Source organism: Mesoplodon mirus, assembly GCF_964341445.2.
Source record: "Mesoplodon mirus genome assembly, chromosome: 1".
Lineage (NCBI taxonomy): Eukaryota > Metazoa > Chordata > Mammalia > Artiodactyla > Ziphiidae > Mesoplodon > Mesoplodon mirus.
In genome coordinates this window covers 47,126,647-47,141,244 of record NC_138976.1, presented here as the reverse complement: position 1 = coordinate 47,141,244, position 14,598 = coordinate 47,126,647, and the positions used below count along the sequence as shown (strand labels likewise).

At 40.7% G+C, this 14,598-nt stretch overlaps 2 protein-coding genes across 2 annotated transcripts; one reads left to right on the top strand and one right to left on the bottom strand.

Annotated features, from left to right (window-relative positions):
* Nucleotides 1-3,587: 3,587 nt before the first annotated feature.
* Nucleotides 3,588-13,918, bottom strand: TOPORS (TOP1 binding arginine/serine rich protein, E3 ubiquitin ligase). Its single transcript, XM_082619910.1, has 3 exons — nt 13,758-13,918; nt 12,069-12,263; nt 3,588-6,852 (listed from the first exon to the last, which is right to left on the bottom strand). Exons 1-3 carry the CDS (start codon nt 13,758-13,760, stop codon nt 3,916-3,918), a joined length of 3,135 nt encoding a protein of 1,044 aa, XP_082476036.1. The 5' UTR covers nt 13,761-13,918; the 3' UTR covers nt 3,588-3,915.
* Nucleotides 13,425-14,440, top strand: SMIM27 (small integral membrane protein 27). Its single transcript, XM_082619923.1, is given in 3 exon segments — nt 13,425-13,803; nt 14,113-14,192; nt 14,194-14,440. Coding segments are annotated over 3 exon segments (159 nt in total). The 5' UTR covers nt 13,425-13,758; the 3' UTR covers nt 14,228-14,440.
* Nucleotides 14,441-14,598: the final 158 nt, after the last annotated feature.

Sequence of the window (14,598 nt, the reverse complement as noted above, 5' to 3'; positions counted from 1 at the left end):
AGGAAGAAATCAAGAACATGCTCGCTTGCTTGCTGATGAGAACTATCCACAGGCGGTGCTTCTCAAACGTTAATGCGCACAAGAATGACCCATAGCGGGCTTCCCTGGTGGCGCAGTGGTTGCTAGTCCGCCTGCCGATGCGGGGGACATGGGTTCGTGCCCCGGTCCGGGAGGATCCCACATGCCGCGGAGCGGCTGGGCCCGTGAGCCACGGCCGCTGAGCCTGCGCGTCCGGAGCCTGTGCTCCGCAACGGGAGAGGTCACAACAGTGAGAGGCCCGCGTAATGCAAAAAAAAAAAAAAGAAACTATTTCAAACTTACATGAAAATTATAAGGAGTACAAAGGATTTCTGTATGTTTTACCCTCGTTCAGCAATTTTTAAATTGTACCACAACTTATCATTACTCCTCTCCAACTATATACGCATCTTCTGAACCATCTGAGTAGGTTACATAATGATTATGATTTACATGTCCGTGTGGGTTTTCCTAAAAGCACCAATCACCAGACGTGTCTATACAATTTCTGGTCTCTACATTATCATAGTAATTTAAAATGTCACCATTTCGATAGTACACAGGTCTAATGAGCTTAATGTTACAAATGGATCCATGCTCAGGAATTCCCTGGTGGTCCAATGATTAGGGCTCCACGCTGCCACTGTCTTGGCCCGGGTTTGATTCCTGTCGGGGAACTAAAATCCCACATGATGCGCAGTGTGGCCAAAAATAAATAAATGAATAAATTAAAAAACAAACAAACAACAGAAATGGATCCATGCTCTGAATCCTGATGAAATCTGGTTTGTGTGGAGGAACCCCTTTCTATTTCTCATCCCCTGCCCCAATTCATGGGGACAATGGCTGCTGGTGGTCTCCAGTACCCCAAAGCACCTTATGAAAAATTTTTCCAAGTCCAGAGATGCACTACCGACTGGCTCTGGTGTCCACAGCCTACGGTAGAGGGGACTGCAATTATTCCCCATGATGTAAAAATAATCCCCAGCAAGTACAGGCCATCAGCTGACCTTGCATAAATTCTGCTCCTCTGTACACACCACCTATTGTTACTACAGACTAGATGGGTTAGGGCTTCCCTTGGGTTGCCTCCCCTAAGAACTAAGGCCAAATTTGACTATTTAGACAAAGAAGTAATAATAACAAGTTTTCCTGTTGTGAATCCGAGTATGAGATTGAGCAAGTGCTCGCCCAATGAATGAGCAAGTGCAAATGCCTAGTTGCATTTACTTTACAGAAATAAGTCGCCAAAACACTGAAAACCTGAGGTAAAATAAAATGTCTCATGGACAACAAACTTGGATGAATAGGCTAAACGAATGCAGAGTTAGGTTGAAAGTTTATAGAAAGTATAGCTCTGTGAAAGCAGAAAGCAGGTCTTAGCCAATTTTAAAAATCTCTAGCACCTATACGTCCACCCAATAAGCGCTTTAAGCATATCCTATGTGAAAGAAAATAGAGAAGGGATATAGTAGAACACATACAGTTGCCAAAGAACTTTCAGACTGGTGAGAGAGAAGACATTAGTAATCAACTGCAACTTGTGATGCATACCCTAAAGGAGTCCAGGGTTGTTAAGAGGAAGTAATTGAGAGGAAATCATGGAGTGGAGGGGAACACTTTAACATTAACCTAGTTTAGCCAGAGAATTCAGTTCCCAGCAGAAGAAAACGCTATGCATGAAGGCTCTGAATTAGTAGGGAGCAGCACCTCCACAGACCTGAAGCTGGCTAGTGTAGAGCACAAATGAAGTGAGAGAAAAGCTAAAGATGGACTAGAGTCTAATTAAGCAGAGATCTGTAATCCATATTTTGTTGGACTTTTGTTTCCTTTTAATAAATATCCTAAGAATAATAGGAAGCTACTGAAGGATTTTAAGAAGAATGAAAGGGGAAAAAAATGTTTTTAAAGGTCTTTTGAAAGCTACATCAAGAATGGATGGAGGTAAACAGTGGATGCAGGCAGACCCATTATGGTAGTACAGGTGAGAGATCATGGCTGCCTAGACTGGATGATGGTACAGACACATTAGAAATATTAGAAAAATATCTAGTGACCAAGATTTAGTGACTGGATGAGAGGGCTGAAGGAGAACGAAGAATCAAAGACTTGGAAATTTGGTGCTTGAACACCTAAGAGGATGATGTGATGGTGCCATGTATTAAGATGGGTGTTCACTAAAATATCATGCAAAAGCAGAATGTGGAATACAACAGCATTCTTACATTTTTAGTACTTAAGAAAAACTACAGTCATTTCATAATTTCAAAGTATATTCTTTGATCAGCTATAATCATCCCACAATTTCTCAACATCTGGGCTTACTAAAATTGTGTCAACTTTAGATTCTCATTACTTTACAAACCAGTTTCCTACTGCCCTTAGGATAAACACAAACTCTTAGTGGGGCCTACAAAGCTTGGTCCCTCACTCTCTGTCCTTTAGCTAAGCCTGCTTCTTTTAGTCCTTAGAATATGCCAGACTCCCTTTCTGCCTTTGGATCTCTGCACATCCCCTTTGCTGACAACTCTACTCCTAGTTAATATCTACTTGTTCTCTGGATTTCAGTTCAACCACTACTTCCACCTGAGATTAGGCCCCCACTGTATGCTCTTACAGGAAATTATACTTTGTCTCCAGAGAGCTTATAGTTTGTAATGTTTATATATGTATATATATGTGTGTATATATATATATATATATATATATATATATATATATATATATCTCCCATGAGGAAAGGGAACATACCTGCTTTGTTCTATCACTGAATCCCTAAAAACCTGCAGACACACAGCAGACATTCCAATTTCTGTTCAACAATGAATGAACATGGGAGCAAAGCAAAGTGACGGCTAAATTTAGATCTCATCCATGCTCTGCTGTTCACTGGCAATCCTACGTCAGGCTATAGAGGTACAGCAGTTTTTATCATCTCTAAACCAGAATAAAACATAAACAAACACAGCCACTTTGTGTAAAAGAACTACCAATATAAAAGAAGTCAGGCAAGGGTTTTTTTGTTTTTAGTAAGCTACATACTACACACTACATAACTGCATTTTGCTGAAGACAGCAAATTAAGATACTCTTCATAATCAGATTTAAGAACTAAAATAATCATTAAAACTGTGAGGTTAAATGTAGTTCCCATTAAAACTGTGAAATTCAGTATTTATAACACAAGGATATCCTTAACTATTTACAACAGTTTAGCTCCACTAAAATAATTTGATTTAAAAAACAATCAATACTGCAAAGGAAAATTTTTGGATTGTTTTAAAGTGTTACTGTTTTATTTTTTCTTTTGTTGAATACACATTTGCTTTACTGGCAGTCCAGATAAACAAGTATATAAAGGAAATATTTAAAGTTTTCTTTTGGCAGATGTCAAGATAAACTGTGCAGATAAAATTCCTCAATTTAACCTGAAGAAATGGTTTTGAATCATACAAATTTTTAAGAAGAAAAATAAAGACTGTCCAAAGGGATTCTCCTAGCTTATAGCACATTTCCAGAATAACTCTCAACAAAAAATTCAAAAATACTCATCGACTACTTTAAAAATATGTCAATACCGTATGGCTTTATGAAATTACTTCTAAATTTTATATTTTTTATTTAAAAAGGATCCCAAGTTTTAAATAAACTGCTAGCAGTATCATTTTCTTCACTTAAAAGTGCATATCTCAGAGGGTGGGACATACATATTTTTTGAACAAATAATGATTTTTACAAATTTTTAACACACACACACAAAAAAAATCACAAAATATTTTTAAGGGGGAAAAGCGTTTTCACCAAGTGTCATCTTTAAACAGACTGCAGTAGATGACATTGTTTTTTGTTTTTTACTTTTTATACCACCAGAATTCTCAATGAGACGCTTTGGCAGTTTTAAGACATATCATGGTCTCTACCAAGAGACACTGACATTAATGATATCCGTGGAGATGGCAATCGCCTTGATGACTCAGTTTGGTAAGAGACATTACTGGGCTGGCTCTCCAAATCAGAGGCAAAGGTGCTCTCTTCTCTTACATCAAGAGTCTGTTCAATTGAAGTTGCCTGGGATGAAATATTATCTACAGTTTTGTTGGCATTATTCAAGTTGTTATTAAGTGTGGTAATATCACACTCCTTGCCCAGGACACCAAATTCATCTTCTATTGTAACTACATCTTTAGTTTCAAATGGTCCCAAGGAAGGAAACAAAAATTCGTTTCGTAGAGGGTCTTGAGGACCACTAAGGTCACATTCTGTATCCTCCTTTACTTCAGAATCCTTATCACTGTCACTGTCAATGGTAATCACAACTGGGGAACATGAAGCATTATCGCCATGGTGTTTCTTATGCTTCCTCTTATGTTTTTTCTTTTTCTTTTTATGGTGTCTAGTTGTATCGGTAGCTTTCCCTTCATAAACTATCTCTACACTTAGGCTCCGGGTCCTTCTTCTTCTCTTGTGCTTTGTCTCTCTGTCTGATGATGGGCTATCTGAAAAGCTGTCACTCTCATTTTTGTAGCTTCCATCCAATTTTGATGAAGATTTTGAGTAATGACCTTCCTTTACTTTAGAAGCAAATTCCCGAGATGGTTGAGCCACATCGTTAGAACCCTCCAAATGCCGTGTTTTGTATTTTCGTTTCCCGCCAGGCTTTTCATTTCTCACCCGGTCAGGCCCTGTAGATGCAGTCTTTGATCTAGTACTAGATAGGCTCCTTGATCTATGCCTTTCATAGTAGTAATATTTCCTTTCACTGTGATTATTTTTTTTTCTAGCATTTGTTCTTTCAGAAAAAGACTGAATTCTAAACTCTGGACTTGAAGATTGTCTGGAATAATGAGCTCTGGACAGAGTCCTCCTCCTGTAAGATGATTCGTAGCCATCCCTGTCCTTGTTTCTACTATAGTAAGTATACTCCCACTTGTATCTGCTTCCATAATTATTTCTTAAATAGTAACGATCTCGATTTCTGCTCCGTGATCTTCTTTTACCACGATCACTGCTACGAGATCTTGATCTGCTTGTGCTTTCACTACTTAGAGATAGAGTTTGGCTTCTTCTTGACCAGCTGCTATCTCTAGTTCTTGATCTCTTTTTGTCTCTTCTACCTCTAGGTCTGCTATTCTCCCTGCTTCTGGATCGTTTGCTTTTCATTCTTTTCTTCTCATGATGCTTCCTACGATTCTTCTGATCATGCCCACTCCTACTCTGGGAACATGAATCTGAACTTCTGGATCTTCCCCTCCTTCTGTGTCTGCGGGTATATGGGGAATATACTCTGTCTCCTCTGATGGATGAGCTCAGGTCTCTGGGAGAGGACAATGATACAGACTGTTTCTCTTCCTTCTTTGATTTGATTCTTGTACCAGAATCACAATGACCTTTATTTATTTGTTCATCCTTTCCAAGGACAGAGTGTGGAGATGAACATCTACTAACATCACTATCACCAGAACTGTAAGACTGCTCTTGTTCTTGTGCCTTCACAGTCTCCATTTTCTCGTAGGAACCTAACTCCTCAGAATCAGAGGACAGTTCAACAAGTTCTGGGGTCCTCTCAGCTAGTGGTTTAACAAACCCAACAATGACACAATTATCTGAAGAAGAATCACTGTCATTATTTATGTCGTCATTGGTTTGTACTCCCTGCATCTGAGATGTGGCTCTTCTTGTTACAAGTTCTTCATCTGAACTGTCAGAAGTATTTAAAAGGGAAGACATGGCAGCATGTACCTGCTCTGAGCTTGAATAAGATGGCCCTGGAGTTTCATCATCCCATGGTGCCTGACTAACAGTACCTACAGTAACATCCAGCTCTTGGGTCTCTGCTTCATCGGGAGATATTGTTATGACCGAAGAATCAGAATGGCTACCTTCTTCATATGAAGGCGCAGGACAATCATAATTTGCATGCTGGTCAAAGGCTGCCATGTTAAATGGAGATCGGGCAAAACTGATAAATTCGTGTATAAAATGCTCAGTCCGATTAAGTAAAAATGGCCTTAAATCAGACACAAATGCCTGACTCTCCAAGTCATAGCGAGTAACATTACTCATGATGATATGCTGGACAATATTCACTAATGATCCATGAGCTCCAAAGAGAACTGTGAGTTCACGTTTTAACCAGGGGACTAACCTGTGAAGGCAAGCCGGATTTCTACGGAAAAATTCAGCTGAAATATCCCTATAGCGGCCACCATCTTCAATATTTCTAACTCGAGCACCAGCACGATAGAGAGTTCGCCTAAAATTAATAATATCCTGTTCTTGAATTTTCCGCAAAGATCTTTCATCTGCAGTAGCTGGCCTCCTTATTGCAATCTGTCTCATAAATGGAGGAATTTCACCATCTCTAGGTCTTGCTGAAATGCCTAACCCTTCAAATATTACTCCACTATCTGGTGGAGTTGTTGTTCTTCTATTCATGGTACTATTAGGTAAATAAATAGAAGCACTTCGTTCCCTTGTCATAGTTGTACGATAGCGGAATCGCTGACCATCAGGGGTAGCAAAAGAACCAGTGTATGAAGGCCTTAGGACATACTCCTTGAAGTCGTCTTCTGCCCTCACAGAATGGAAAATAGAATCAAAGGGCTGTTTACATAGTGGACATTCAGCTTTGTTTTTTGACCACTCTTGTACACAGCGAAAACAGAACTTATGTAAACAGCGATCTAAGTAAGACACATTATCAAACCTATCCAAGCATATAGGACACTTAGAATCAGGAGATGCATCAGCTGGTACTGTCTGTTGCAATTTGCTAGTGCCAGCTTTAGGTGAAAAGTTGTCCATTTTAAATTCCTTAGCGGCTGATGCCATTATCTGTAAAAGGGAAAAAAATACATCAGTAACCTGATAAAAAAGAAATGACTAAATCTGAAAAAAATGCAAATGACTGTGAAACATACTTTGGTAAAAATAGTTAAGTAGTTTATTGTCTTTGTAACATAAAGGGGCAGTATAGCATAGTAATACAGTACTTAAAGCACAAGCTCTAAAGTCAGATTTCCTGGGTTTGAATCCTGCTGCCACATTACCAGTGTGACTATGGATTAGTTACTAGTTATCGTCCTTATGCTTCAATTTCATCTGTAGCTCACTGATACTAGAACCTGCCTCACAGGATTTGTGAAGATGTTAAAAAAAAAAAAAAAAAGCCCTTAGAAAAAGTGCCTGGTCCACAGTAAGCTCTCAAATATTATATAATATTCTATTATTCTTTTTTAAAAAATAATTTGATATGTACAAAAAAGTGCAAAAGAAAATATACCAAGTACCCATGTATCCTCCACTCAAGAGTTAGCAGCTAACATTTTCTCATGGTTTTTCCAGATTTTTTTAAATGTCCATTTATGTGCTTCCCCGCTGCCCCTGCCATCCTTCTCTAGAAAACAAAACCCCAAAATATCATAATTCTCAGTTGGAGTTATTTCTACACATGGTTTTATATCTTGCATACATATGCCCCAAACACTACGGACTACTCAATTGTTTTGTTTGAGTAAGTATTATACATGTATCTTTAAAAATAGCTTTAGGGAGAAAATTTGCATACTAGAAAGTTCACCTATTTGAACCAATTCTGTGGTTTTTAGTGGAAGATTCTTTCACACACAAAAAAGGATCTGTTAGTGAAGATTAAATGAAATAACAAAATATAAAAGCACTCATGGGCAGTGCCTGGCTTATAGCAACTGCTGAGTAAATGTTAGTTGCTGTTATTATTACTACACTGCTGTTATACTACACTATTCTTACTACACTATTATATTCAGTTCATCACTGACTCCTTTCAGCATCCCTAAGAAGCTTTTCTTCGCCTTTTTATTTAATCCAGTCAGTCACTAAGTACCTTGAAATCATGTTTTCAGTCTCCTTCCTTACCTTTTCTCACAAGAATCACTAGAATCTTAAAGATTAGTTTGCTTTAGATTTGTCAGTTTATATAGACCCATAACTTACAAAATGAATTTTCCAGAGCTGAAATCTAGTTGCATTACATTTTGGCCTTGTTATCTTAAAAATCCCTCTTTAGCTGCTTTCTATACTAAACATTTTATAGATGTTAAATATTAGTTTCTTCCTTTATGTTTTCCTGGGCCTATTACTGATCTTTCTCCACCATCACAGAAAGGCCCATCATGAGTCAACTGCTATCTAGTCAAATAATAGAATTGCAATTTTCTAAACAAGAAACTCATTGGCCATACCTAGGTCTAACAAAAACAAATAAAGCCCACGATAAAAACCTATCAATATTATTGTAAAATATAAGTACTTCACCACAGACTTCAAATTAAACTTGCTCATCTAGGGCATCTTAGCTTTCTCAGAGCTATAACTTAATAGGAAACCAATTAACACTGAACAAGTTTCTTCAGGGGGTTCCAAATACTTCCAGTCCTGTTTCTAGAGTGGAAATGTAAAAATTACCATTGTTCTTAAATAGAAGAGAATTATAAATATATTAATACTAATTGCATTTTTGCTAATATATTTAAAGTCTGGAACCTTAATATTACATAAATTTCTCAGCATTTCCCCCTACTTCTAATATTTTTAAATTCTCCTTCTCAGGAGAAAAAAATCTTTAAAATAAAAACCATTAGGACAAGAGACTGTGCATGTGCATTAGGGGAAGGAGTGAAGAGTGCACAGGGCACTGGAGAGATTATCAGATCTGGATTGAAGACCAGGTTTCACCTAAAACTAACTCTGTCAACTGGAGAAATCCACATTAATTCTGGACTTTAGTTTGCCCTTCTATATAAGAAAGGGGTAATTAGAATTTTAAAAAGACTGGTGAAATTCAAGTTAATACATTTAATCTTAATTTGTTTCTTTGGAATACAGAATTTTAGTGTTTACTGAATATTTCCAGTTCACATAAAAATTACAACCCAGAATGCATTCCATTAAAAAAATTATTTGGTAATAACTTGAAGTACAAATAAAACAAAATCTCAACTAATTATAATTTTTTAAATGGAACTTCAGTCCTCCCTTCCCTAGTTTTATAAGCCTGTTAACCAAATTGACAGCACCAGTCTAAAGAATGATGAGTAACATCATCCACAGTAGGTAAAAAAGAACAAATTATTAGTCCTGTTTTGTATTTCTATACAGGAATATCTTTCGGTACAAAGAATGGTATTCATCGGAAACACCAAGTAATGGCAATGAATATAAATCATCATATAAAGGATTTACTCTTTCAAAATCATCACTAAATACTAAAATTAAAATATTTGCTAATTCAAATGAAGTAGAATTACCACATGACCCAGCAATTCCACACCTATCCATGCAAGAGAAACAAAAACATGCCCACACAAAAACTTGTAAGTGAAGAGTCATAGCAGTGTTTGTCCTAAGAGCTTAGAAGTGGAAATAACCCAAATGCTCATCAACTGATGAATATGGAATCTCCATACAATGGAATATTTGACAATAAAAAGGAATAAAGTACTGACACATGCTACAATATGGATGAGTTTTTTCATTATGCTAAATGAAAAAATACCAATCACAAAAGATCACATGTTGTATGTATTTTATAGGAAACTTACAGAATAGGCAAATGGATAGAAAGCAGACTGGTGGTTGCGGGGTGGGGGGGGTGTTGAGGTTTCTTTCTAGGATGATGAAAATGTTCAATTAGAGTTGCACAAATATACTCCATAAATACACTAAACACCACTGTATTTTATGTTTTAAAGAAGTGAACTTTATGGATGAAATATAAATTATATCTCAACAAAACTGCTTCAAAAATACAAATTAAGGCATAGAACAGGGATGGCTAGCAGACAGATTTAAGATTTGTAGGTCTGCGGGAGAGTTCCGGGTCAGGTAGCAAAGGTGGACCTGATGATAGATTTAGTGCTTCAGGTTCTAGAAGAAGCCTGTGATAAAAGTTTCTCTATCCCTGGCTTCCCTGGTGGCACAGTGGTTGGGAGTCCGCCTGCCGATGCAGGGGACACAGGTTCGTGCCCCGGTCCGGGAAGATCCCATATGCCGCGGAGCGGCTGGGTCCTGTGAGCCATGGCCGCTGAGCCTGCGCGTCTGGAGCCTGTGCTCCGCAACGGGAGAGGCCACAACAGTGAGAGGCCCGCGTACCGCAAAAAAAAAAAAAAGTTTCTCTATCCGAGCACTCTAGGAATTAGGACTTCAAATTAATTTCCCCATAGGGGATAAGTTAATCAGTTCTTCTGAACCCTTTTCCTTAACTGCCTTCCAAATTCTAAATAAAGTTTGCCATCTTTAGAATAAATTGATTAAGCAAAACCTTCCCTTCCCCAAATCTTCAAATGTGTTGGCTTTAACAGGGATAAGAACCCTCCATATCACATGTTGGGAGAAATTTCAGATAATCAACGAGCAAAAATATCTAGGGAAAATGGATGGGGGTGGGGGTGGACAGGTGGAGGGTGATAAAGTGTCGGGAGGCTAGAATCTAAATTAGACCACAAACCGGACATTTAAAAAACTGCACAGGGATACAAAGTAGGAATGCTCTGCATAATTAAATATTTAATAAAACCAGACTTCTTCTATGGCATTCCTTAAATTATCACTGTATATACAATTTAATCATTGGCTGATTACATTGACGGAGTGATGTTAATTCTAATGTAGAGCCAGGGCTGAGAATCAAAACCACTTACTTATTAGTGGCGTGATCTTGAGGAAGTTATTTAATTTCACAAAATCTTACATTTTCTCAATTCTAAAACAGGCTGAGTAACAGTACCCACCTGAAAAAGTGGCTGTGTGAAGGGATATATTCCACGTAAACCCGTAGCAAAGTGCGTGGTGGGCAGTAAGAACTTAATACTGTTTTCCTATGTTATGTGAAAATAAAGTTAATTTTGATCATTTCCATCATCCATAACTGATTATAAAATGCCCAGAAAGATGACATTCTATAACAACTAAATGATTTTCATATTAATATCAATATTGTACTTAATATATCTAAGCAAAGTGGCTAAAAAGGATTCACAAGTGGATGTACTAGAAATATACCAAGTATTAAAAACAATCTGGGCCCAAGCTCTTGTGACCTTAAAGAAATCATGTACGTCTCTGAACTGCAATCTAATCACCAATTCCAAGAAATCAAACAGAAGTTATAGGATCTACTAACCAGACCCTAGAAAACTTAAATACTGACCAGACCTTACGAAATTTAATTCCAGTTGCAGCAATAAAAAGAACTGCTTAGGAACCATTCCCCTCTAAAGCCACTCATTCCAGATAAGCATGACTGCTTCGGCTGACTCTGTAGCTTTCAAAGTCATTGACTAAAAACAAGCTAAAAAGCCCAACCCTCACCGCTATTAACTTAAATCTTCGGTAACTCTTTCTGAATTTATCTTAAACAATCTTGAAAATTACCTACCAAAAATTCTATTCACTTTTCCTCTCAAATCACTATTTGCCTCATCTCAGTACTGCCCCCTTCCAGTCTACCAATCAGCAGGCCGTGAGGAAAGCGGCGCTGACTTGATGGATGAAGAAGTCACAGGCTCACAGGGTGTAAACAGTGTACAAACTCCAACAGTCACGGCGACAGTCCTTTGGTTGAGAACTGCCACCTGCCAGGATCTAAGGTAAGCACCGCGTGCCTTACATAATCACAACGAACTAAAATACCGTTACTCCCGTTTTACAGACATACTCAGAGAGGTTAAGGGCCCGCCCAAGGTCACATCTCTGACAGCGGCGATGCCACGACTCAGACTCAAACGTTATGTGTTTTGTGTCGGCTTTATTCCCCCGGAGACCAATCTCCTTCCAGTACACGGCTGGGCTCGCGCCCTCGGGAGCGCTTCTCGGAAAGCAGCCCTCCCCCGCCCACCGGCACGGATCCACAGGTGCGCGGCGGGAGCCGCCGGGACGCCGGCCTGCCGGGCAGCCACGGCGCCTCAGGCCCGGACCGCAGCTCCCTCGACCCTGGGCCTAGCTGCAGGCGGGAGCTCCAGATCGCCCAGCCCTTCCGACCCCGGCGCCCCATTGTTCCCGATCTCACTCACCTCGGAGGATACCGGCGCAGGCCCGGCTGGGGAGCTCGTGGCAAGCTCCCGACGGCCCAGAAAGCTGGGTCGGTGACGGCAGGACCCGCGAAGGCGAACCCGGCGACTTCTCCGCCGGCCCTCAGGAGCGGGAGTAGGCAGGGGCGCTTCACCCTCCTCGCGAGACAGCGGAGACCCCGGCGGCTGCTGCGACCCCTGTGACGAAAAGCGCTCATTACCAATGGCTGCTTGGGGGCGGCGGCAGAAAGCGGTGGCAGAAAGCGAAACCCACTCCGCGACCCCCAGCAAGTCAAAACACAGCACCCGCCTGCGTAACGCATGCGCGGTAGAGGACGCCGGCACTGAAGGCGGGGCTTAGCGCGCTCGGCCCGAGCCCGGCCCTTCTCCCAACCCCCTCCGCTCCTGGACTGAGAACGACCTGACCCACCGAGGCATAATCGCTATTATGCCGTTACTCTGGTTGCTGCCAATCTCTGGGGATTACAGGGGCACTAGTTTAAAGTTCGCTTCTAATTTACCCGGAAGACACGATAACTAGCTTGGTCTCATTTAAACCTCACCAAACTCTGTGAGAAGTTACTAAAACTGTATCTGGTGTATAGTTAAAGGAACTGAGTTACCCGAAGGTTAAGGGACTACCTCCGGCTGCAGAGTTAGGAAACAACACCGGGATTCGCATGGAATACCCAAATCAGAGGCCTACAGTTTTCAGAGAGAGAGATCAACTCCAGTATAGGGATAAACAGGGATTCAACCTAAGAGAATAGGGCCTCGAAATCTTCCCAAAACAGATAACGTTTTTACCCTTCCCCACTCTCCGAAATCTGCATTAAAACTCTGTTTAGGCGACAGCTGAGATTACAGAGATATAACGTCTGGTGCCTAAAGCGGCGCTCTGCCCCATTCTTCGCCTCAAATGTGAGTGTCCCGAACATTCTAGGGCTGAACTTGGCTCCGCGTGCCAAACTCTGTCCTTCGGTTTAATATTTGCTCATGCTACCGTCCTAAGCATACAAACGTTCAATAAACACTTGTTTATTGGCAGCTACATTCTGCCGAGTAATTCATGCCACGTTATTTCTTCTTAAGAGTATCACTGACATCAACAAGCCATTGCGTTCTCAAAGACTTATTTCTTGAAGAAAAGCTCAATTAACAGGGATGCCCACAACGATTCGTCAGTTATACAAAAGCGGGTGGTATTCTTGTTTACATCAAAGATGAATACACGAACTACCTACATTGTGGGAACAGAACCGGGAGGAAACATTAATTCTTTGAGCGCGAGAGGTCGGCGTAGTATTTAAAACGTGGATTACTTTTCCAAATAAACTTTTAAATGCACACGACGCTACCTTATCTCGTATTAATACTGCTCTGGAACTGAAGGAAGACCGGCTGACGAGTCAAGCCTATCCTTCTAACTGGCAAAAAGCACTTCGAACGTACTTTCTCGTTTCTCTAACCGCCTTCCCGAAACGCGTGCTTGGCCCCGGGTCACGTGACACCGCCCACAGCTCCGGGCGGAAGAGGCCGGCCCAGCCGAGGGGAAACGCGCCGGAAGGCGAGTGGGCGGGCGCTCGCGCCCGGCTGAAAGATGGCCGCCGCCGCCCGGCAGCCACCGCCCCGGAGGTTACTCTAGGGCCTGCGGCTTCCGCCCGTGCCCGCGGACTACCGCCGTCTCCTTACCATGAAGCCAATGAGTCGCCGCACCCTGGACCGGATTTATTCAGCGGTAGGTCTCGGGCCTGGAGGGGCTCCACGGGGTCGACTCCTGAGGCCCGCGGGTGAAAGCCCGCTATTTCTTCAGCGCCCAGAAACTCCAAAACCCATTGCTGAATTAAGCCTTTCACTCCCTCACCTCGACTCCGCCTCTTCCGGGAGGACACGCTCTTCCGCTCCTTACGTAATAGCGGCTTGGTGTACTCGCTTCCGGAACCACATTTATACGAGTTTGTCACTAAAATTCCCACCAACTTGATGGGGGGAGGAGGAAGTGCCACTCACTTGTTTTTGCTTTTACTCCTCCTCTTGCATTTCTTAGTTGCTCCTCGCGGTCGTATTGCTCTCCTGGGGATACGTCATCTATGCATCAACTGTAGCTGCACGACGACAGCTAAGGAATATACAAAATCTTCGGGATGAATGAAAATTTGTAATTCCTCTGGATTTGATTCCATGCATATACAATTCTTTACCTCATGCTTACCTGACACGTGTCTCGATTTAAAGTAAAATCTTTAATAAAAAGCTTCGAAATTCATTTTTGTATACCGTCCTTTATAATAAACACTAATATGCTACTTTTTCATATACTTAGAGATTTGTCTTTTACGTTCTCACATAACAAAGCAACCTACATCTAGGCTTTTTAATCTAGAGTTTCTAAAATACTTCTTTTGAAATGCTTCAGAAAGCCTTCTTTAAAAGTGTGTGGAACTTGTTCTTTTATTTGTTTATTGCAACATTTCATTACATTGTATACCTTCACATCACAGTAGATTAAGTACTGTTTAAGAAAAAACTGTCA

Coding starts and splice junctions, on each gene's coding strand:
- TOPORS (XM_082619910.1), bottom strand. Junction 6,853..12,068: donor CTGCGCCGGTATCCTCCGAG/GTGAGTGAGATC, acceptor TCCCTTTTACAG/ATAATGGCATCAGCCGCTAA.